This window comes from Oryctolagus cuniculus, chromosome 3 (genome assembly GCF_051225735.1).
Source record: "Oryctolagus cuniculus isolate XC-2025 breed Fujian yellow rabbit chromosome 3, ASM5122573v1, whole genome shotgun sequence".
NCBI classification, from domain to species: Eukaryota; Metazoa; Chordata; class Mammalia; order Lagomorpha; family Leporidae; genus Oryctolagus; species Oryctolagus cuniculus.
The window spans coordinates 676,909-699,200 of NC_142869.1; the positions used below are offsets into that span (position 1 = coordinate 676,909).

The 22,292-nt window shown below is 58.3% G+C and overlaps 2 protein-coding genes across 6 annotated transcripts in view; one reads left to right on the forward strand and one right to left on the reverse strand.

Moving 5' to 3' along the window:
• The first annotated feature begins 6,294 nt into the window (after nucleotides 1–6,294).
• On the forward strand, nucleotides 6,295–12,225 carry MTERF4 (mitochondrial transcription termination factor 4). Of its 2 annotated transcripts, none has more exons than XM_051839365.3 (4): nucleotides 6,295–6,403; nucleotides 6,641–7,061; nucleotides 9,164–9,348; nucleotides 10,648–12,225. In XM_051839365.3, exons 1-4 carry the CDS (start codon nucleotides 6,383–6,385, stop codon nucleotides 10,984–10,986), a joined length of 966 nt encoding a protein of 321 aa, XP_051695325.1. In that variant the 5' UTR covers nucleotides 6,295–6,382; the 3' UTR covers nucleotides 10,987–12,225. The 2 variants fall into 2 exon arrangements, with proteins under 2 accessions (XP_051695325.1, XP_089184929.1); XM_089328803.1 differs by having other exon boundaries at nucleotides 6,358–6,429.
• The window catches only part of SNED1 (sushi, nidogen and EGF like domains 1), a 64,756-nt gene continuing 54,155 nt past the window's right edge, over nucleotides 11,692–22,292 (reverse strand). For all 4 annotated transcript variants that reach the window (XM_051839354.3, XM_051839356.3, XM_051839355.3 and 1 more), the window contains exons 30-32: nucleotides 19,820–19,902; nucleotides 18,683–18,720; nucleotides 11,692–14,499 (exon numbers count right to left, since the gene is read on the reverse strand). In XM_051839354.3, coding sequence (XP_051695314.1) covers nucleotides 18,695–18,720; nucleotides 19,820–19,902 — 109 coding nt within the window. In that variant the 3' untranslated portion in view covers nucleotides 11,692–14,499; nucleotides 18,683–18,694. The remainder of the gene's footprint in view (nucleotides 14,500–18,682; nucleotides 18,721–19,819; nucleotides 19,903–22,292) is intronic.

The window sequence follows — 22,292 nt, forward strand, 5'->3', positions numbered from 1 at the left end:
GTGCTGAGTCACTGAATCACTACTCACACTCTGCTGAGTCACTGCATCACCCTCACACTGTGCTGAGTCACTGCATCCCTGCTCACACTGTGTGCTGAGTCACTGCATCCCTGCTCACACTCTGCTGAGTCACTGCATCCCTGCTCACACTCTGCTGAGTCACTGCATCACTCTTCACACTCTGCCGAGTCACTACATCACCCTCACACTGTGTGCTGAGTCACTGCATCTCTGCTCAGTGTGCTGAGTCACTGCATCACCCTCACACTCTGCTGAGTCACTGCATCCCTGCTCACACTGTGTGCTGAGTCACTGCATCCCTGCTCACCCTCAGCTGCTGCCCACCCAGCTTCGTCTCCTGTTGGGCCCCCTCCCATGCAAAGCCAGCTTCTGTTTAGCATCTGTTAGAAGGGAAGCAGTGGGCCGGTGCTGCGGCTCACTAGGCTAATCCTCCGCCTGCGGCGCCAGCACACCGGGTTCTAGTCCCGGTCGGGGCGCCGGATTCTGTCCCGGTTGCCCCTCTTCCAGGCCAGCTCTCTGCTGTGGCCCGGGAGTGCAGTGGAGGATGGCCCAGGTGCTTGGGCCCTGCACCCCATGGGAGACCAGGAGGAGCACCTGGCTCCTGCCTTTGGATCAGCGCGGTGCGCCGGCCGCAGTGCGCCGGCCGTGGCGGCCATTGGAGGGTGAACCAACGGCAAACAAAGGAAGACCTTTCTCTCTGTCTCTCTCCCTCACTGTCCACTCTGCCTGTAAAAAAAAAAAAAAAAAAAAAAAAAGGAGGGAAGCAGTGGCTTGAAATGAGGAGGAAACTTCCTGGGACAGCAGGACAAAAACAAACCGATACCCACTTCCCTCATGTCCCTGGGTCTGAGTCTGCAGCTTCCAGAGCTCCTCCAGCCCAGAGCTCTGAGAGCTGCTCAGTGTGGGGCGGGGCCGAGCCTGGGCCTGTGTAGGACCTTGGACCACAGCTGCTGGTGGTGGAGCACTGCTGTGCCCTTTGGAGAATGCTGCCCGAGTCTGCCTGCCTCCAGTGCCTGGTGTATGTATGTATGTGTATGTGTTTGGGTGTGTGTGTGTGTGTGTGTGTGTGTGTGAGGGTATGTGGGTTCATATGTGTATAAGTGTGTGCGAAGGTCTGTGGGTTTATATGTGTATGTGGATTCATTGTGTATGTGGGTTCATGCGTGTGTGTGTGAGGGTATGTGGCTCATATGTGTATATGTGTGAGGGTATGGGGGGTCGTGTGTGTGTGAGGATATGTGGGTTCATGTGTGTGTGGGGTGTGTGGGTTGTGGGTTCATGTGTGTGTGGGTATGGGAGGTCGTGTGTGTGAGGGTATGGGATTCATGTGCGTATATGTTTGAGGGTATGGGATTCATGTGTGTATACGTGTGAGGGTATAGGGCTCCTGTGTGTATATGTGTGAGGGTATGGGGTTCAGGTGTGTATATGTGTGAGGGTATGGGGTTCATGTGTGTATACGTGTGAGGGTATGGGGTTCATGTGCGTATACGTGTGAGGGTATGGGGTTCACGTGTGTATATGTGAGGGTATGGGGTTCATGTGTGTGTGTGAGGGTATGGGGTTCATGTGTGCATACGTGTGAGGTATGGGGTTCATGTGTGTATATGTGTGAGGGTATGGGGTTCATGTGTATACGTGTGAGGGTATGGGGTTCATGTGCGTATACGTGTGAGGGTCTGGGGTTCATGTGTGCATACGTGTGAGGGTATGGGTTCACGTGCATATACGTGTGAGGGTATGGGGTTCAGGTGTGTATACGTGGGAGGGTATGGGGTTCATGTGTGCATACGTGTGAGGGTCTGGGGTTCATGTGTGCATACGTGTGAGGGTATGGGGTTCATGTGTGCATACGTGTGAGGGTCTGGGGTTCATGTGTGTATATGTGAGGGTCTGGGGTTCATGTGTGCATATGTGTGAGGGTATGGGCTTCAGGTGTGCATATGTGTGAAGGTATGGGGTTCACGTGTGCGTGGGTGAGGTTATGGGGTTCATGTGTGCATATGTGTGAGGGTATGGGGTTCATGTGTGTGTGTGAGGGTCTGGGGTTCATTGTGCATATGTGTGAGGTTATGGGGTTCATGTGTGCATATGTGTGAGGGTATGGGGTTCATGTGTGTATGTGTTTGAGGGTCTGGGGTTCATGTGTGTATATGTGTGAGGGTATGGGGTTCATGTGTGCATATGTGTGAGGGTATGGGGTTCATGTGTGTATACGTGTGAGGGTATGGGGTTCAGGTGTGTATGTGTGTGAGGGTATGGGGTTCAGGTGTGCATATGTGTGAGGGTATGGGGTTCATGTGTGCATACGTGTGAGGGTATGGGGTTCATGTGTGTATACGTGTGAGGGTATGGGGTTCATGTGTGCATATGTGTGAGGGTATGGGCTTCAGGTGTGTATGTGTGGGAGGGTATGGGGTTCATGTATGCATATGTGTGAGGGTCTGGGGTTCATGTGCGTATACGTGTGAAGGTATGGGGTTCATGTGTGCATACGTGTGAGGGTATGGGGTTCATGTGTGCATATGTGTGAGGGTCTGGGGTTCATGTGCGTATACGTGTGAGGGTATGGGGTTCATGTGTGTATACGTGTGAGGGTATGGGGTTCAGGTGCGTATACGTGTGAGGGTATGGGGTTCAGGTGCGTATACGTGTGAGGGTATGGGGTTCAGGTGCGTATACGTCTGAGGGTATGGGGTTCATGTGTGCTTATGTGTTGGGTATGGGGTTCATGTGTGCATACGTGTGAGGGTATGGGGTTCAGGTGTGTATACGTGTGATGTTATGGGGTTCATGTGTGCATACGTGTGAGGGTATCGGGTTCAGGTGTGTATACGTGTGATGTTATGGGGTTCATGTGTGTATGTGTGTGAGGGTATGGGGTTCAGGTGTGTATACGTGTGAGGGTATGGGGTTCAGGTGTGCATATGTGTGAGGTGTGGGGTTCATGTGCGTATACGTGTGAGGGTATGGGGTTCAGGTGTGTATATGTGTGAGGGTATGGGGTTCATGTGTGCATACGTGTGAGGGTATGGGGTTCATGTGTGCATACGTGTGAGGGTATGGGGTTCAGGTGTGCATACGTGTGAGGGTATGGGGTTCATGTGTGCATATGTGTGAGGTGTGGGGTTCATGTGTGCATACGTGTGAGGGTATGGGGTTCATGTGTGCATACGTGTGAGGGTATGGGGTTCATGTGTGCATACGTGTGAGGGTATGGGGTTCAGGTGTGTATACGTGTGAGGGTATGGGGTTCAGGTGCGTATACGTGTGAGGGTATGGGGTTCAGGTGTGTATACGTGTGAGGGTATGGGGTTCAGGTGTGTATATGTGTGAGGGTATGGGGTTCAGGTGTGTATACGTGTGAGGGTATGGGGTTCAGGTGTGTATATGTGTGAGGGTATGGGGTTCATGTGTGCATACGTGTGAGGGTATGGGGTTCATGTGTGCATACGTGTGAGGGTATGGGGTTCAGGTGCGTATACGTGTGAGGGTATGGGGTTCAGGTGTGTATACGTGTGATGTTATGGGGTTCATGTGTGCATACGTGTGAGGGTATGGGGTTCATGTGTGCATACGTGTGAGGGTATGGGGTTCAGGTGTGCATACGTGTGAGGGTATGGGGTTCATGTGTGTATGTGTGAGGGTATGGGGTTCATGTGTGTATACGTGTGAGGGTATGGGGTTCAGGTGCGTATGTGTGTGAGGGTATGGGGTTCAGGTGCGTATACGTGTGAGGGTATGGGGTTCAGGTGTGTATACGTGTGAGGGTATGGGGTTCAGGTGCGTATACGTGTGAGGGTATGGGGTTCAGGTGTGTATACGTGTGAGGGTATGGGGTTCAGGTGTGTATATGTGTGAGGGTATGGGGTTCAGGTGTGTATACGTGTGAGGGTATGGGGTTCAGGTGCGTATACGTGTGAGGGTATGGGGTTCATGTGTGCATATGTGTGAGGGTATGGGGTTCAGGTGTACATATGTGTGAGGGTATGGGGTTCATGTGTGCATATGTGTGAGGTATGGGGTTCATGTGTGTATACGTGGGAGGGTATGGGGTTCAGGTGTACATATGTGTGAGGGTATGGGGTTCAGGTGTGTATATGTGTGAGGGTATGGGGTTCAGGTGCGTATACGTGTGAGGGTATGGGGTTCAGGTGCGTATACGTGTGAGGGTATGGGGTTCATGTGTGTATACGTGTGATGTTATGGGGTTCATGTGTGCATATGTGTGAGGGTATGGGGTTCAGGTGTGTATACGTGTGATGTTATGGGGTTCATGTGTGCATATGTGTGAGGGTATGGGGTTCAGGTGTGCATATGTGTGAGGGTATGGGGTTCACGTGTGTATACGTGTGATGTTATGGGGTTCAGGTGTGCATATGTGTGAGGGTATGGGGTTCAGGTGCGTATACGTGGGAGGGTATGGGGTTCATGTGCGTATACGTGGGAGGGTATGGGGTTCGTGTGTGCATACGTGTGAGGGTATGGGGTTCATGTGTGCATACGTGTGAGGGTATGGGGTTCATGTGCATATACGTGTGAGGGTATGGGGTTCATGTGCGTATACGTGTGAGGGTATGGGGTTCATGTGTGTATATGTGTGAGGGTATGGGGTTCAGGTGTGCATACGTGTGAGGGTCGGGTTCATGTGTGTATATGAGTGAGGGTATGGAGTTCATGTGCACATATGTGTGAGGGTATGGGGTTCATGTGTGTATACGTGTGAGGGTATGGGGTTCATTTGTGTATATGTGTGAGGTATGGGGTTCATGTGCGTATACGTGGGAGGGTATGGGGTTCATGTGCGTATACGTGGGAGGGTATGGGGTTCATGTGCCTATACGTGGGAGGGTATGGGGTTCAGGTGTGTATACGTGGGAGGGTATGGGGTTCATGTGTGCATAGGTGTGAGGGTATGGGGTTCATGTGTGCATATGTGTGAGGGTATGGGGTTCAGGTGTGCATATGTGTGAGGGTCTGGGGTTCATGTGTGCTTATGTGTGAGGGTATGGGGTTCATGTGTGCATACGTGTGAGGGTATGGGGTTCAGGTGTGCATATGTGTGAGGGTATGGGGTTCACGTGTGCATATGTGTGAGGGTATGGGGTTCACGTGTGTATACGTGTGAGGGTATGGGGTTCATGTGTGTATATGTAGAGGGTATGGGGTTCAGGTGTGCATATGTGTGATGTTATGGGGTTCATGTGTGCATACGTGGGAGGGTATGGGGTTCATGTGTGCATACGTGGGAGGGTATGGGGTTCATGTGTGCATACGTGGGAGGGTATGGGGTTCATGTGTGCATACGTGGGAGGGTATGGGGTTCATGTGTGCATACGTGTGAGGGTATGGGGTTCATGTGTGCATACGTGTGAGGGTATGGGGTTCAGGTGTGTATGTGTGTGAGGGTATGGGGTTCAGGTGTGTATGTGTGTGAGGGTATGGGGTTCATGTGTGCATATGTGTGAGGGTCTGGGGTTCAGGTGTGCATATGTGTGAGGGTATGGGGTTCAGGTGTGCATATGTGTGAGGGTATGGGGTTCAGGTGTGCATATGTGTGAGGGTATGGGGTTCAGGTGTGCATATGTGTGAGGGTATGGGGTTCATGTGTGTATGTGTGTGAGGGTATGGGGTTCATGTGTGTATGTGTGTGAGGGTATGGGGTTCAGGTGTGGGGAGCGGGGGGCGGCAGGATCGTGGAAGTGTGCAGTGCAAGGGGAGCTAAAAGGAGCCCTGACGCGCGGCAGTGAGGCAGCGGCCCCTGTGCGTCCCGTCCCGTCCCGTCCCGACGCGGCCGAGCAGGCGCAGGCCCGCCGTCCCGGGAGGAACCGCGGAGAAGGCTCCGGAGCGGCGCCCACGGGGTAGGGTGCTGGCGCCGCGGGTGTACACAGCCACCAGCCCTTCAGTCCTAGGCCTTCCTCTGATACAGCCTTCCAGTCAGAAGATCCTTGGATGTGCCGGGCCGGGCCGGGCCGGCTGCGTGGGCGAGGACCAGCGCCCCTCTGAACCGGCCTCCGTCACTCCGCGGCTGCGAGGGCGCGCTCTCCCGCGCGACGACGGCTCCCGCCCGCCCGCGCTCGAGGGCGCGCTCTCCCGCGCGACGACGGCTCCCGCCCGCCCCGGCTCGAGGGCGCGCTCTCCCGCGCGACGACGGCTCCCGCCCGCCCGGGCTCGAGGGCGCGCTCTCCCGCGCGACGACGGCTCCCGCCCGCCCGGGCTCGAGGGCGCGCTCTCCCGCGCGACGACGGCTCCCGCCCGCCCGGGCTCGAGGGCGCGCTCTCCCGCGGTGGGCGGGGCGGGGAGCGGAAGTGACGGGCGGGGGCGGCCGCTTCCGGCGCTGGGGCGCTGCGCTGTCTGCGGGATGGCGGCGCTCGGCCGGAAGGTGCGTGAGGGCCGCCGCGTGCGTGGGTCAGTCGCACTCCTGGCCCGGGTCGCGGGGCGGCGGGGTCCCGCGCGTGCAGGGCGCGCCGTGGGGCGGGGGGTCCCCGGGTGCTTTGGCGTCGGCCGGCCCCGCGCTGTGCTTGCCCAGGGCCTGGGCCCCGGGTGCGGGTGCTGCGGGTCGTGGGCTTGTGTCCGTGACGCCGGGGCCAGTCGATGCCGCTCTGCCTCTGTCTTGCAGGTCCTGGCCTGGCGCCGCCTGCCGCCCCCCGCCTGGGCCTCCGCGGCCGAGCGCACGCCTCCCCCGGCCGCCGGGCTGCGGAGACGGACCGCAGCCTCCCGCGGGGGCGGCCGTGAGGAGCCGTGCGGCGTGGGGCCCGGGGGCAGGCCGAGCGCGGACGCAGCGCCCTCGCCGCTGGACAGGGTCGCCGGCTCCCTCCTGGACATGGGTTTCGCGGAGGCCCAGGTTCGCGAACTGCTCGGCCTGCAGCCCGCGGCCAGCCCTCAGCAGCTGCTGGACGTGGTCTCGGAGTTCATGCTCCTGGGCGTGGATCCGGGGCCCGTGTGCGTGGCCCTGAGGAAAAGCCCCCAGCTCCTGAAGCTGCCTGTGCCGCGCGTGAGGAAGCGCTCCGCCTACCTGCGGAGGCTCGGGCTGGCCGAAGGTACCGCAGGTGGAGACGCCCCACTGGCGGGGAGAGGCGGCGGTGGGAGCCCGCCGCGCTCCTGGGGAGGCCGGGGTGCGTGTGCGTGTGAGCGAGTGTTGAGTGGGAGCAAGTGAGTGTCAGGAATGTGTCAGCGAGCGTGTGTGAGCGAGTGAGAACGAGTGTGAGTATGTGAGTGAGTGAGTGAGAGTGAGCGAGTGTGATCAAGAGTGTGAATGAGTGTGAGTGTGAGCGAGTGACGGGGCGGAGGCAGAACTGCAAGGCCGGGGCCGTCCTCTTGGCTCACTCACTGTAGGGTCTCCGGCGCCTGGAACAGCCGTGGGTGCACGGTGTGCCCTTAGGAGGCCGCCTGTGGTGTGTCACCTTGCTTGGCGTGGTCTCGGTGCCTTGGCTGTGTGATGGGAAGCCTTGTCGAGACGGAGTCCTGCCGAGCGCTGACACGGTGGCCCGGTCTCCCCAGCTCTGCACGGCAATGTCGCTCAGGGCTCCGGGATCTCTGGGGGCTTCTGGAGGCAGGAGCTGAACGCCCTCCCACTTGCAGCACCGGAGTTCCACTGCTGTTTCTTTTCGGGGCTGACTGACTTGGTTTTAGGGGATAAGGTGGTTGGGACCGACAAGATGTCTTTGGGCCTCCTCCAGGAGAGCAGCAGAAGGAAGCAACAGAGCACCTCTTAAAGTGCATTCTGGGGGCTGGCGCTGTGGTGTAGCGGGTAAAGCCACCGCCTGCAGTGCCGGCATCCCATATGGGCGCCAGTTCGAGTCCCGGCTGCTCCACTTCCGATCCAGCTCTCTGCTATGACCTGGGAAAGCAGCAGAAGACGGCCCAAGTCCTTGGGCCCCTGCACCCACGTGGGAGACCTGGAGGAAGCTCCTGGCTCCTGGCTTCGGATTGGCCCAGCTCTGGCCATTGCAGTCATTTGGGGAGTGAACCAGCAGATGGAAGACCTCTCTCTCTACCTCTACCTCTACCTCTCCCTCTCTCCCTCTCTCCCTCTCTCCCTCTCTCCCTCTCTCCCTCTCTCCCTCCCTCTCCCTGTAACTGTCTTTCAAAGAAAAGGTACATTCTGGACTCGGCACATTGTGCCCATGGTTGGGTCGGTCCTCAGGCAGCACAGGCGTCTGCTGGGACAGCTTCCACTCTTGTTCAGCTCGGTCTTCAGCTTCGAGGCATGCCCGGGTGTGGGAGCGTCCCAGCCGACGGGCTGTTTCAGTGCACTTGTTAGCAGGGCCTCTCACCCAGAGTGCCCAGGTCTGGGTGAGACACCCAGTCACCGTGATGACAAGGACGCCGGTGTCGGTGGGTGTGCGTGGTGTTCGTTCTCCTTGCCGCTCTCACCCTTGCTACCGTGAAGTTCAGGCTCCCAGGGCCCCTCCCAGGGGAGGCCGGGCTCCCACCTCACTGGTGTTTCCCCGAAGTCCCTGTGAGAAGTGGCAGAGGAGGCCCAGGACAGGGAGCTGGTGCCTTCCGGATGGGGCCCGGGAAGAGGCCGGGACACGGGAGAGGAGGGCTGTGTCGTCTCCGTTTGCTTCCAGGAAGAGAAGTCTGCAGCGGGCCCTTGTTCTGTAGGAGAGGATCCTCGGGTTTTTTAATTTGTTTACTTGCAGGTCAGAGTTACAGAGAGGCAGAGAGAGAGGGAGAGAGAGAGAGAGAGAGAGAGGTCTTCCATCCACTGGTTCACTCTCCAGATGGCCACAATGCCTGGAGCTGTGCCAATCTGAAGCCAGGACCTTCTTCCGGGTCTCCCGTGTGGGTGCAGGGGCCCAAGGACTTGGGCCATCTTCCGCTGCTTTCCCAGGCCATAGCAGAGAGCTGGATCGGAAGTGGAGCAGCTGGGACACGAATTGGCACCCATGCGGGATGCCGGCGCTGCAGGTGGTGGCTTTACCTGCTGGCCACAGCAGAGCTGGATCGGAAGTGGAGCCGCCGGGACTAGAACCAGCGCCCATGTGGGATGCCGGCACTGCAGGTGGCGGCTTTACCTGCTGGCCGCAGCGTCGGCCCCCCTTGCTTGTCTTTGAAAAGCTGACTTGATGCAGGTGCAGCTAGCCTCTGGGCTGCTGGAATTTTCTGAAATCGAGTGCCTGCCTGTTGACACCTCCAGGGAAGCTGAAGCGGGTGCTTCACTGTTGCCCTGAAGTCTTCACCATGCACCAGCAGCACGTGGAGGGCGTCGTCGGCGTCCTCAAGGGCAAGTGCCTCTTCTCGGCAGAGCAGGTCACCGAGATTTTACACAGGTGCCCCCAAGTTCTTCGGGAAGACCCTGGTGACCTGGAGTACAAGTTCCAGGTGAGCGCGCCTGGGAGGGCGCTCGGGTGGCAGTGGGAAGTTTGCTTGTTCAGACGCGGGAGGGGTCAGCTCTCTGGGTCTGGAGCCTCGCGCATCGTGCAGGGGCAGAGCTTACACTGTCTGGTTCTTACCGCTTCATCCAGGTCAGCCCATTCTGCTGTGGTTCTGACATTAGTAATGAATGACCCAGTTCCATTCTCAGAGTCCAAGTGGGAGTTCCATATGGAACCGGCAGTTCTAACAGAGAAAACCTTTATATTTTTGGAACCTATTTTGCATGTTTTTTTTTTTTTTTTTTTTTTTTTTTTTTAAAGATTTGTTTATTTATTTGAAAGAGTTACACAGAGAGAGGAGAGAGGGAGAGAGACAGAGAGGTCTTCCATCCACTGGTTCACTCCCCAATTGACCACAATGGCAGGAGCTGTGCCGATACGAAGCCAGGAGCTTCTTCCAGGTCTCCCACGTGGGTGCAGGGGCCCAAGGACCTGGGCATCTTCCACTGCTTTTGCAGGCCATAGCAGAGAGCTGCATCAGAAGTGGAGCAGCCAGGGCTCGAACCGGCACCCTTATGAGATGCTGGCACTGCAGGCTGGGGCTTTAAGCCGCTGTGCCACAGCACCGGCCCCGTGCATGTTGATTTTGAGAGTAGTTGTGCTGGTTGTCCTGCTTAGTAACAACTGTGGCAACTTGGGTGTATTGCCTAGATATTTTCTGAGAATTTTCGCTGTTGTTTCCATACTCAAAATTCTCTTCCTGTGTAAGGAGAATATAGAAGAAGATAATTTATCTCTTCTGCCTCTTTATTTCCTCCTATGTTTCCTTTTTTTTTTTTTAAAGATTTTATTAATTTATTTGAAAGGCAGAGTTACAGAGAGAGAGAGATCGTCCATCCAGTGGTTCACTCTCCAGATGGCTGCAACGGCCGGAGCTGGGCCGGTTCAAAGCCAGGAGCCAGGAGCTTCTGGGTCTCCCACGTGGGTGCAGGGGCCCAAGGACTTGGGCCATCTTCCGCTGCTTTCCCAGGCCACAGCAGAGAGCAGGATTGGAAGTAGAGCAGCTGGGACTTGAGCCAGCGCACATACGGGATGTCGCCACTGCGGCGGCAACTTAATTCACCTTCTTGCTGTGAACTGAAGGTGCCTTGGGAAGCGCAGCTGTCACCGTCAGTGCTGCAGAGTGACTGCCGTGGTACTTTGCAGTCCTTTCTGAGTGCTCTTGGGGACAGTGGGAGTTGACTGTGGGGTGGCGTGGCGGGTTTTTCAGTCTGTCTGGGATTCCTAAGTGTGTCTGTGTTTTCAGTATGCGTATTTTAGGATGGGAATTAAGCACCTGGACATAGTGCGGAGTGATTTCCTGCAGTACTCAGTGACGAAGATCAAGCAGAGACACACGTACCTGGAGCGCCTCGGACGCTACCAAACCCCGGACAAGAAGGGGCAGACACAGATCCCTAACCCTTTGCTCAAGGACGTCCTCAGGGTGTCAGAGGCCGAGTTTTTGGCCAGGACGGCCTGTTCTTCTGCCGAGGAGTTTGAGGTTTTTAAGAAACTCTTGGCTCGGGAGGAGGAGGAGGTCTCTGAGAGTGGCGATGAGGACGGAGACGAGGGGGAGGGGGAGGAGGGCGAGCAGCAGCGGTGAAGGGAGGAGTGGAGTGAGAGGGCCCTCCCATGAGCGTTTCCACTCGGATCGTGTCCGGTGTTTTTCACCCAGAGCTGACCTTTGATGGGAAACGCTACAGATCCCCCAAGAAGTAGGTCAGACGTGGCAGGTCGAGGGAGGCCCCCGATGCACCATAAATAAAGACTGATTCTGGGGCCGGCACTGTGGCGCAGTAGATTAATCCTCCACCTGCAGTGCCAGCATCCCATATGGGTGCCGGTTCGAGTCCCGGCTGCTCCACTTCTGATCCAGCTCTCTGCTATGGCCTGGGAAAGCAGTGGAAGGTGGCCCAAGTGCATGGACCCCTGCACCCACATGGGAGACCTGGAAGAAGCTCCTGGCTCCTGGCTTTAAATTGGCCCAACTCCGGCCTTTGCGGCCATCTGGGGAGTGAACCAGCAGCAGATGCGATTTCTCTGCCTCTCCCTCTCTCTGTAACTCTACCTCTCAAGCAAATAAATATATTTAAAAAAATAGTGGGAGTTATTTTTAATTTTAAGTAAATGAATGAATAAATGAAGACTGATTCTGCTGTTAAACCCCAGGGCACTGATGCCGCAGTGTGGTCTTGGTTCTCCTCTGCTGTGTGTGTGTGTGTGATGGCTCCATGGGCTGGAGGGGCGTTCCTTCTGGGGAAGGCCAGCTTGCCACTTGCTTCTAGTGGTGAGTCACGAGAAAGCAGTGTGAGGGTTAGTGCATCACAGCACTTTATTTCATGAAAAAAGTAGCAGGTTTTTCCTCTGAAATACTCGAGATTTTAATCCAGAGGTATCTTACTGCTCCAGGTGGTGATGGGTGTGCCAGAGTGTGAGGTCAGAGGTCAGCCTGGAGTGCAGGTGGACTTGGCAGGCACAGTCCGGCACTTTGCTTTGTTCTGGTGAGGAACAGGCCCTCCCTGCTGAAGCTGAATGGTGCCAACTCCTGGCCAGGGGTCCCCTCCAGGCCCGAGGCGTCTAGAGCGTGTGGCCTGGGGAGCTGTCCGCGCGTGCGCTCCCCAGCTGTGTTAGGGAAAGGCTCTGAGGAGCAGGAATCGGGCTACAGGGCCGGTCCTGGTTTTGTTCCAGGGAGCACTGCACGGCACCCCTGGTGTGGGCCTCACCTTAGGGAACCCAGCAGGTGGAAGGAGCAGTGGACAGTGTGGGGAACGGGGAAGGAGGAGGGAGAGGCCTGGCTGGGGCTCTGATGGTGTGAGTCCCGGAGGACGAACGTGCTGGCCCCCTCGCCCTGGGTGCTGCCCCGGAGGAGGCTGCAGAAGCGTCCTGCAGCATCTTGGCAAGTGCGTGGAGCAGGCGTGGCTCTGCTTCACCTGGATAGTCGGGCATCTGGTTGTCATGAGCCTGGGCGGAGCGGGCAGGCTGCTCCTGTCTAGTGAGTAGTCAGGGCTGTGGGGAGGGCCCAGCCAAGTGCTCTCAGGCTTAGTCGGCCACGAATGTGACAGTGTCAGAGCAGCTGTGTGTTCAGGAGGCTTCTTCCCTGTGCCCTGGGAGACTCAGGAGGGCTGAGCTGGAGTCTGATGCGGGCACCAGCACCAGGGTGCAGGGTCTTGTGAAGGCACCAAGTGGCTGCTAAGGAAAGCCCTCCCCAGAGCTGACATCAGTGGCAGGAGCTTGCCAGCGGGAGGCGCTGGTGCTAAGGGAAGGTGCAGGAAGTTGGCTGACCCAGGACAGGGCCATGTGCCATGGAGGAGAGGGAGGTCTTTATTTTTCCTGGCCGTGGGCAAAGCCGAAAGCGAAGACAACGCAGTTGGTGCCGGTGTTGTCTGCATGGGAGCATCGCTTCCTGCAGGCTCCGGGAGCCCTGCCTGTGCCCAGCCGGGACAGAGTCGGCTCCTGGGACTGCTCGACGAGGTCTTGGTTCACTCCAGCTGTGGTCAGCGACGCGTGACATGGACACGGCTGTTCTGCTGCAGCGTCTGCTTGCGCGGAATCTCCCTGGGGGTTTGAGTAGTGAGGAAGACTGCAGGCCTGCAGAGGGGCTGGATCCCCTCGTGTCGCAGGTCCCCTTTCTGATACCTACTTGGAGGAGACCTGAGGACACAGGGCCACCCGGCGCCATGCCGAGGACTTGGCAGATCATCTCTCGTTGGGACAGAGGCCTCTAAGCTCCAGGGGGACCTGTCAGCGTCGGCCGGTGGCCATCCATGTGGTAGTGGGAAGTCCACTGTGCACACCCAGTGACGGCTCTGGTCTCGTGGTGGGCGCGTGAGTGCGGCGGCTCAGACACACGGCGACAGTTCCTGGAGCCACGGCCGAGTCGGCACAGCACTCTGCTCACCCTGCGTGTGAGACCCTGCAGCCTGGGAGCCCCTGGGGCACAGCCGGCTGGAAGTGATGTTCTCTCTGAAGATGGCAAATTGCATAATACACAGACGTACGCACACAGAATTTTAATAAAAATAGTCTAAAATATACTCTAGCTCTTCAGTAAGTGCTGGTATAGGAGCAGAGGGGGAGGCCCCTCTCGGGCCAGGAGTGACCCTGAGCAGGCTCGGGGGCACGCAGGGTCTGAGTCCCCTGCTTGTCACCTGTGTGGGGAGAAGCTGGGGCTGCGCAGGGCCAGGGCTGGATTGCAGGTGCCATGACAGGTGCAGGTCTCGGGAGGAGCTGGAGCAGTGCCTGAGCCGCGGGCTGCAGGACCTGCCCGTGACCCACGTGCTCGCCTCTGCCATGTTCGCCTTGGGCGGCGGAGCCCTTGCTGCCTTGTGGCCTCCGCTGTCTAAGCAGGGGTCTCGATGGCGTTTTTCTGTGAAACCCAGGGGTCTTTGGTCCTTGGAGACTTGTCCTCACGCAGCTTCCTCTGTGTGAGGCTGAAGCTGGGGTTCTCGGAGAGCAAAGCCTCACTAGTAGTGGCCCAGAGTGTCACTGGGTCATGGCCACACGTGTGCGGGCTCGTCCTTGGCCGTGTCCACGCCACGGAAGCAGAGTTGGGCCATTACACAGAGACCATCTGGTCTGCAGACGGCCAGCCCTCCACAGAGAAGATGCTAAGATGTCTACTTCTCCATTTCCACTTCGGCAGTGTTGCGGTCTGCATGGCCGGTGCAGGCCTGTAGAGTAGTCAGCGTCGGTCGTAGAGGGGAACGTGGCGGGTGAGGCTGTCTCTCTGCCCCTCCCACCCCTGCAGTCCTGCTTGGGATCTGGGTGGTTGGGTCTCGGAGCGTGGGGCCTCTGTGCTGGAATCTGAGCAGCGCCAGTCAGCCGGCAGGCTCGCTGACCCGCCGGACGCTCACGGGCGCACACCGCGCCCCGGAGAGCCAGAGCTGCATCCTGCGCATCACGGGACTTGGGGACGGCCGGGCCTGCAGGAGTCCCCAGGGTGCGCTGTGCAGCTGCGAGCCTGGCCGTCGTCCTGAGATCGCAAGGAGGGGCCTCCCAGGGAACTCACTCCAGCTGGGCCTTGTCGCAAGGGCGTCTTTTTGATCCAGTTTTTAGACCCCGTCTTCCTGGGCTTTAGAAACCTGGAGGTTGGTGGAGCGACGAGAACATCCGAGTCCTTGGAAGGAAAACAAAGCAAAGCTGAGGGCATGACAGCCACACCCCTCCTCTGTGATAGCCACAACCCCTCCTGACAGCCACACCCCCTCCTCTGACAGCCATACCTCCTTCTGTGACAGCCACACCCCTGCTCTGTGACAGCCACACCCCTGCTCTGTGATAGCCACAACCCCTCCTGACAGCCACACCCCCTGCTCTGTGACAGCCACACCCCTGCTCTGTGATAGCCACAACCCCTCCTGACAGCCACACCCCCTGCTCTGTGACAGCCATACCTCCTCCTGTGACAGTCACACCCCCTGCTCTGTGACAGCCATACCTCCTTCTGTGACAGCCACACCCATGCTCTGTAACAGCCACACCCCTGCTCTGTAACAGCCACACCCCCTCCTGACAGCCATACCCCCTCCTCTGTGACAGCCACACCCCTGCTCTGTGGCAGCCACAACCCCTCCTGACAGCCACACCCCCTGCTCTGTGACAGCCATACCTCCTTCTGTGACAGCCACACCCATGCTCTGTAACAGCCACACCCCTGCTCTGTGACAGCCACACCCCCTCCTGACAGCCACACCCCCTCCTCTGTGACAGCCACACCCCTGCTCTGTGGCAGCCACAACCCCTCCTGACAGCCACACCCCCTGCTCTGTGACAGCCATACCTCCTTCTGTGACAGCCACACCCATGCTCTGTAACAGCCACACCCCTGCTCTGTGACAGCCACACCCCCTCCTGACAGCCACACCCCCTCCTCTGTGACAGCCACACCCCTGCTCTGTGGCAGCCACAACCCCTCCTGACAGCCACACCCCCTGCTGTGACAGCCATATCTCCTCCTGTGACAGCCACACCCCCTCCTCTGTGGCAGCCACACCCCTGCTCTGTGACAGCCACACCCCTCCTCTGTGACAGCCATACCTCCTCCTGTAACAGCCACATCCCCTCCTCTGTGGCAGCCACACCTCCTCTGTGGCAGCCACACCCCTGCTCTGTGACAGCCACACCCCCTCCTGACAGTCACACCCCTGCTCTGTGACAGCCACACCCCTCCTGACAGCCACACCCCCTCTGTTCCCACTCTGCCTCCTGTCTCTCTCCTGGGACCTGTCAGTGTGGTTCCAGCTAGTGTCCTGATTCTCCCGTGTGCTGGGAGCAGGATGGGTGTACTTCTGTTTCTTGCTTATTTGTGTTTTCTCCATTGTCTCCAGAATGTGTGCTGTGTAAGCCAGTGTTTGATCACTTGGAATTTGGGGCTTGTGATTTTCTTTTTCTTTCTTTCTTTTCTTTTTTTCTTTTCTTTTTTTTTTTTTTTTTTGACAGAAAGAGAGAAAGGTCTTCCTTCCATTGGTTCATCCCTCAAATGGCTGCTACAGCCAGCACTGCACCGATCTGAAGCCAGGAGCCAGGTGCTTCTCCTGGTCTCTCATGCGGGTGCAGGGCCCAAGCACTTGGGCCATCCCCCACTGCACTCCCTGGCCACAGCAGAGAGCTGGACTGGAAGAGGAGCAACCGGGACAGAATCTGACGCCCCAACCGGGACTAGAACCTGGGGTGCCGGTGCCGCAGGCGGAGGATTAGCCCCGTGGGCCGCGGCGCCGGCTGTGATTTCTTTTTCTAAGCCGTGGGCTTGCTGAGTACAGTTTGAAAGTCAGGTCACTGTTTCAGTGACTTCCTGCTGTGGAGGTGTGCGAGTGTGTCTCTGGGGTGGGGAGGAGCTGTGGCTCTGAGCAGAGGGCAGTGGATCCTGCCAGCTGCTCTCTATGGAGAGATCGCTCCTGTCTGGATGGGCTGGGTGCCCACGCTGCTGCAGGGGATGGCTCGTTCCTTAGCCACATGGGACACAGCCAGCTCTGCAGTGGCTTTCCACCCAAGGCGGGGACTGCTGGGGCCCATTCAAGGGGCAGGCGTAGCGCCTGTCCTCACTCCCAGTGTCCTGGCGATGGGAAGTTCAGTTGGCACCAAGCGGCCTGTAGGCTGTGGCGAGGTGTCACGATGTTTCCCAGCTATGGTGCAGACACCAGTGGTGCTGGCCCCTGGACAGCCTGAGTGGACGAGGAGGGAGGAAACGCTGGATTAAACAAACAGTTTCTTTCCTTTCAGGATTAATGAATCCTTGGGATTCTCGTGTCCGTGTGGATGGTGTGAGGACTCAGGGCTCCCGTGTCCGTGTGGATGGTGTGAGGACTCAGGGTTCCCGTGTCCGTGTGGATGGTGTTGGGGGACTCAGGGCTCCCGTGTCCGTGTGGATGGTGTGAGGACTCAGGGTTCCCGTGTCCGTGTGGATGGTGTGAGGACTCAGGGTTCCCGTGTCCGTGTGGATGGTGTGAGGACTCAGGGTTCCCGTGTCCGTGTGGATGGTGTGAGGACTCAGGGCCCCCGTGTCCGTGTGGATGGTGTGAGGACTCAGGGTTCCCGTGTCCGTGTGGATGGTGTGAGGACTCAGGGCCCCCGTGTCCGTGTGGATGGTGTGAGGACTCAGGGCCCCCGTGTCCGTGTGGATGGTGTGAGGACTCAGGGCCCCCGTGTCCGTGTGGATGGTGTGAGGACTCAGGGCCCCCGTGTCCGTGTGGATGGTGTGAGGACTCAGGGCCCCCGTGTCCGTGTGGATGGTGTGAGGACTCAGGGCCCCCGTGTCCGTGTGGATGGTGTGAGGACTCAGGGCCCCCGTGTCCGTGTGGATGGTGTGAGGACTCAGGGCCCCCGTGTCCGTGTGGATGGTGTGAGGACTCAGGGTTCCCGTGTCCGTGTGGATGGTGTGAGGACTCAGGGTTCCCGTGTCCGTGTGGATGGTGTGAGGACTCAGGGTTCCCGTGTCCGTGTGGATGGTGTGAGGACTCAGGGCCCCCGTGTCCGTGTGGATGGTGTGAGGACTCAGGGCCCCCGTGTCCGTGTGGATGGTGTGAGGACTCAGGGTTCCCGTGTCCGTGTGGATGGTGTGAGGACTCAGGGTTCCCGTGTCCGTGTGGATGGTGTGAGGACTCAGGGTTCCCGTGTCCGTGTGGATGGTGTGAGGACTCAGGGTTCCCGTGTCCGTGTGGATGGTGTGAGGACTCAGGGTTCCCGTGTCCGTGTGGATGGTGTGAGGACTCAGGGTTCCCGTGTCCGTGTGGATGGTGTGAGGACTCAGGGTTCCCGTGTCCGTGTGGATGGTGTGAGGACTCAGGGTTCCCGTGTCCGTGTGGATGGTGTGAGGACTCAGGGCCCCCGTGTCCGTGTGGATGGTGTGAGGACTCAGGGCCCCCGTGTCCGTGTGGATGGTGTGAGGACTCAGGGCCCCCGTGTCCGTGTGGATGGTGTGAGGACTCAGGGTTCCCGTGTCCGTGTGGATGGTGTGAGGACTCAGGGTTCCCGTGTCCGTGTGGATGGTGTGAGGACTCAGGGTTCCCGTGTCCGTGTGGATGGTGTGAGGACTCAGGGTTCCCGTGTCCGTGTGGATGGTGTGAGGACTCAGGGTTCCCGTGTCCGTGTGGATGGTGTGAGGACTCAGGGTTCCCGTGTCCGTGTGGATGGTGTTGGGGGACTCAGGGCTCCCGTGTCCGTGTGGATGGTGTGGGGGGGACTCAGGGCTCCTGTGTCCGTGTGGATGGTGTGAGGACTCAGGGTTCCCGTGTCCGTGTGGATGGTGTGAGGACTCAGGGTTCCCGTGTCCGTGTGGATGGTGTGAGGACTCAGGGCTCCCGTGTCCGTGTGGATGGTGTGAGGACTCAGGGTTCCCGTGTCCGTGTGATCTGGAGAGAGACTTCCTGAAAGGTTCTTCAGGAGGGTGCTCTCAGCACCCCGCCCTCACACTGTCCCAGTCCCACCTCCTTCCAGGTGCCCATCAGTCTTGCCATTCGGAGCCTGCCTGCCCCATTGTAGCTGCCAGGGCTTCTTGGCTGGGTTTCCCTGGGAGAGATGGGGTTCGCCCCGCCCCATTGTAGCTGCCCGGGCTTCTTGGCTGGGTTTCCCTGGGAGAGATGGGGTTCGCCCCGCCCCGGGAGCCTCTCTGCCAGCTGGAGACGTTGCCGCTGGTGGGACCCGGACCTGTGCAGGGAGGCCTTGCGGGTCTGTTTGCTCAGATGCCCCACAGGGAATTCCAGAGCCTCCTGCCCTGGGGGCCGCGACCAGCAGGGCCCTCAGAGGCTCAGGGCAGGGGCGCCTCTCCCTCTTGGGGACAGCTCTGCGGGTGGCGGGGGACTTACCTTAAGATTTCTTCAGTGTTTGACTGTTACTTTGTTTCCTGAAATGGAGAGGGTGTTTAATGAGAAAGACACCCTTGACCCTCCAACCACCTCTGCCCCAGCTGCTGCGGAGGGCAGGCCTGGCTTGGCTCGTGTCCTTTCTGGCGTGGGGAGCACAGACTCCACTGTGGAGGTCAGTGCTTCTCTGTGTGTGTCCACCTGGCTGAGGTGGTCTTGTGAGGGACGAGGACGGCAGCCCGGCTGCGTGACAGGTGTTCAGGAGCTGCCCTTAGGGAGGGGCCTTTCCTGTGGCTGTGGCCAGTCTGTGGCCAGCAGGATAGGGCCTGCACACTGCTCCCTCAGAGCCTGCCATGGCCCCAGCTCTGTCCAGGGCCTACGGGGAAAGGCCCTGGGTCGAGTGAGTCAGAGTGCTCGGAGGTTTGCCACAGTCACAGACGTGCCTGGGCCTGTCACAGCGCCCCGTGTGCACATGCGCGGCTGGCACGAACCCCAGCGCCACCCCTGTGCTGTGCTTTGCAGGCGGGTGTGCTCACAGACATGCACATGCACACACATGCACACGTGCACACATGCACACGTGCACACATGCACGTGCACACATGCACACACGTGCACACATGCACATGCTCACACATGCACACACGCATACATGCACATGGTAACACATACATATGCACATACACACACATGAACACGCACACTCTCACACATGTGCACACACACGCACACACATGCACACATACACATGATCACAATACACATGCTCGCACATGCTCACACATGCACACGTGCACGTGCACACGCTCACACATGCATACACACATACATGCACACACGCTCACACATGCATATGCGCATACATGCACATGCACGAACACTCCCACACATGTGCACGATCACACATGCACACACATGCGCACGCTCACACATGCACACACACACACATGCGCACGCTCACACATGCACATGATCACAGTTGCTTAGTGGAGCAGGGCTGCACAGGCCACCCTTCGGGGCAGGCAGCCGGGTCGGCCTGCAGGCCTGCAGCATCCCCTAGCATTCTGTCCCAGGCCACCCTTGCCCCGTCACCGCGCGCTGCATGCAGGACGCAGGCTGGGCCTCGTCCCTGGACGGCACCTGTGTGGGGTTTCTTGAGGCTGGTGCTCTCGCAGCTCTCTCTGAAGCAGACGTCGTGGCGCACTCTGTAGATTCTCTTATACCTGTTGTCACAAGGAAGCGGGTGTTGCCGCCGCACCCACCGTGGGGAGCCAGTGCAAGGCCGTCCCCCCACCCCCGCAGGACACGTCACGTGACAGTGAAGATGACGTGTGCAGTTCCCGTGTTGTGACTTTGCCTGAGGCAGGCCGCAGAGCCCAGGGCCTTGGGCACGAATGGCCTCACTCTCGGAGTGGTGTGCATGTTCTCCCGAGAAGTCTGGAAGCCTTGGGGCCACCGGCACCGGTGTGGACAGAGACGCAGGAGCCCTGACTCCAGCCCTGCCCCTTGCGTGCAGCCTGGCTCCGTGTGAAGGGGGCAGGGCTCGCCCAGCAGCCACCGCGCGGGCTTGCAGGTGGTGAGGGATGCCCAAGCTGGGCTGCGTTCGAGCCACTGGAGATCCCAGCAGCTCCTCGTGCCGCGGCTGATGGACTCTAGGGTTCAGAACGCCTGGTGAGGGTTCTCCTGGCCCTAAGGGAGAACTGGAGCTGGGGTTCACCTCCTACCAGGCAGCAGCACAGGAAGTGACTTTTTAGAAGTTTGAGAGCAGGTGGTGCAAGGACAGAAGCCGGCCTGAGGAACACCAGCGAGACCTGGGAGCCGCCCCAAAGCCCCTCTGGGCTGCAGTGGTCCCACGGGGCTGAGCAGACAGCGGTGTGGGGAGGCGGAGTAAGAGAATGGAGCGGAGGGAGCTTGAGAATCTGCCGAGGGTCTCCTTGAGCCCCCGGGGACGGATGCAGGGGAAGCTGCATGTGACGCTCGGGGAGAACCCAAGGCCAGCAGGGAAGAGCCCAGCAGGGAAGAGCCCAGCAGGGAAGAGCCCAGCAGGGAAGAGCCGCCGAGCCACTCCCAGTGCCGCAGCCCTGCCACAGACACTCCGGAAGGCTGTGCTGTCTTAGAGGGGCTGGAATCAGCCCAGGAATCGGCTGCTCCAAGCATGGTGCAGAGTGTTAAACCAGACTCAGGAACATGCTTGAACACCTGGAAAATCCAGTACTCAGTACCATCAGATTCTAAGGTGCAGCACCCAGTAAAGTGTTGTGAGACGTTTAAAGAACATGGAGGACAAAGTGTGGCCCACAGCCTGGAGACAGAGGCTCGACTGGAAGGCCCAGCAGTGAGTGGTGACCGACATTCCTGTCCCACGTGGTCAGTGGGCTCAGGAAGATAAAGGGTGCAGGGAAACACGGGGGAGCCAGCGAAGAATCTGGGGCCCAGGCCCCGGAGTGGCAAGTGCGCTGGGCAGTGCTGAGGGCACACTGGACGCTTGGATGCTGCCAAAGAAGGGATGAGGGACCTTGAGCACTGAGCAGTAGAATCGGCCCAGAAACAAGAGCAAGTGGACTGCAGAGTGAAGAGAGCTGCAGTGAACTGTGGGCAGTGTTAGTCTACATGCGTGTGACTGCAGGCAGTGTTAGCCTACACACGTGTGACTGTGGGCAGTGTTAGCCTACACGAGTGTACTGTGGGCAGTGTTAGTCTACATGCATGTGACTGTGGGCAGTGTTAGCCTAAACATGTGTGACTGTGGGCAGTGTTAGTCTACATGCGTGTGACTGCAGGCAGTGTTAGCCTACACAGGTGTACTATGGGCAGTGTTAGTCTACATGCATGTACTGTGGGCAGTGTTAGCCTACATGCGTGTGACTGCAGGCAGTGTTAGCCTAAACATGTGTGACTGTGGGCAGTGCTAGTCTACATGCGTGTGACTGCAGGCAGTGTTAGCCTACAGGAGTGTACTGTGGGCAGTGTTAGTCTACACATGTGTACTGTGGGCAGTGTTAGTCTACATGTGTGTGACTGTGGGCAGTGTTAGTCTACATGTGTGCAACTGTGGGCAGTTAGTCTGACACACATGTAACTGTGGGCAGTGTTAGTCTGACATGTGTGTGACTGTGGGCAGTATTTGACACACATGTGACTGGGCGGTTAGTCTGACACACATGTAACTGGGCAGTGTGTCTTACACATGTGACTGGCAGTGTTAGTCTGACATGCATGACTGTGGGCAGTATTAGTCTGACGCATGTGTGACTGGGCAGTGTTAGTGTGACACGTGTGACTGTGTCAGTGTTTGATGTGTGACTGTGGCAGTGTTAGTCTGACACACGTGACTGTGGCAGTGTTAGTCTGACACCTGTGACTGTGGGCAGTTAGTCTGACACACGTGTAACTGGACAGTGTTAGTCTGACACACGTGACTGGGTAGTATTAGTCTGACACACATGTAACTGTGGGCAGTGTTAATCTGACATGTGTATGACTGTGGGCAGTATTAGTCTGACGTGTGTGACTGTGGGCAGTATTTGGCACACATGTGACTGGGTGGTTAGTCTGACACGCATGACTGTGGCAGTGTTAGTCTGACACGCGTGACTGTGGCAATGTTAGTCTG

Excerpts from the sequence above, each read along its gene's own strand:
- MTERF4 (XM_051839365.3), top strand. The coding sequence starts at position 6,383 with ATGGCGGCGCTCGGCCGGAAG. Across the intron at positions 7,062-9,163 it reads GAGGCTCGGGCTGGCCGAAG|GGAAGCTGAAGCGGGTGCTT; the intron begins GTACCGCAGGTG and ends TGACACCTCCAG. Across the intron at positions 9,349-10,647 it reads ACCTGGAGTACAAGTTCCAG|TATGCGTATTTTAGGATGGG; the intron begins GTGAGCGCGCCT and ends CTGTGTTTTCAG.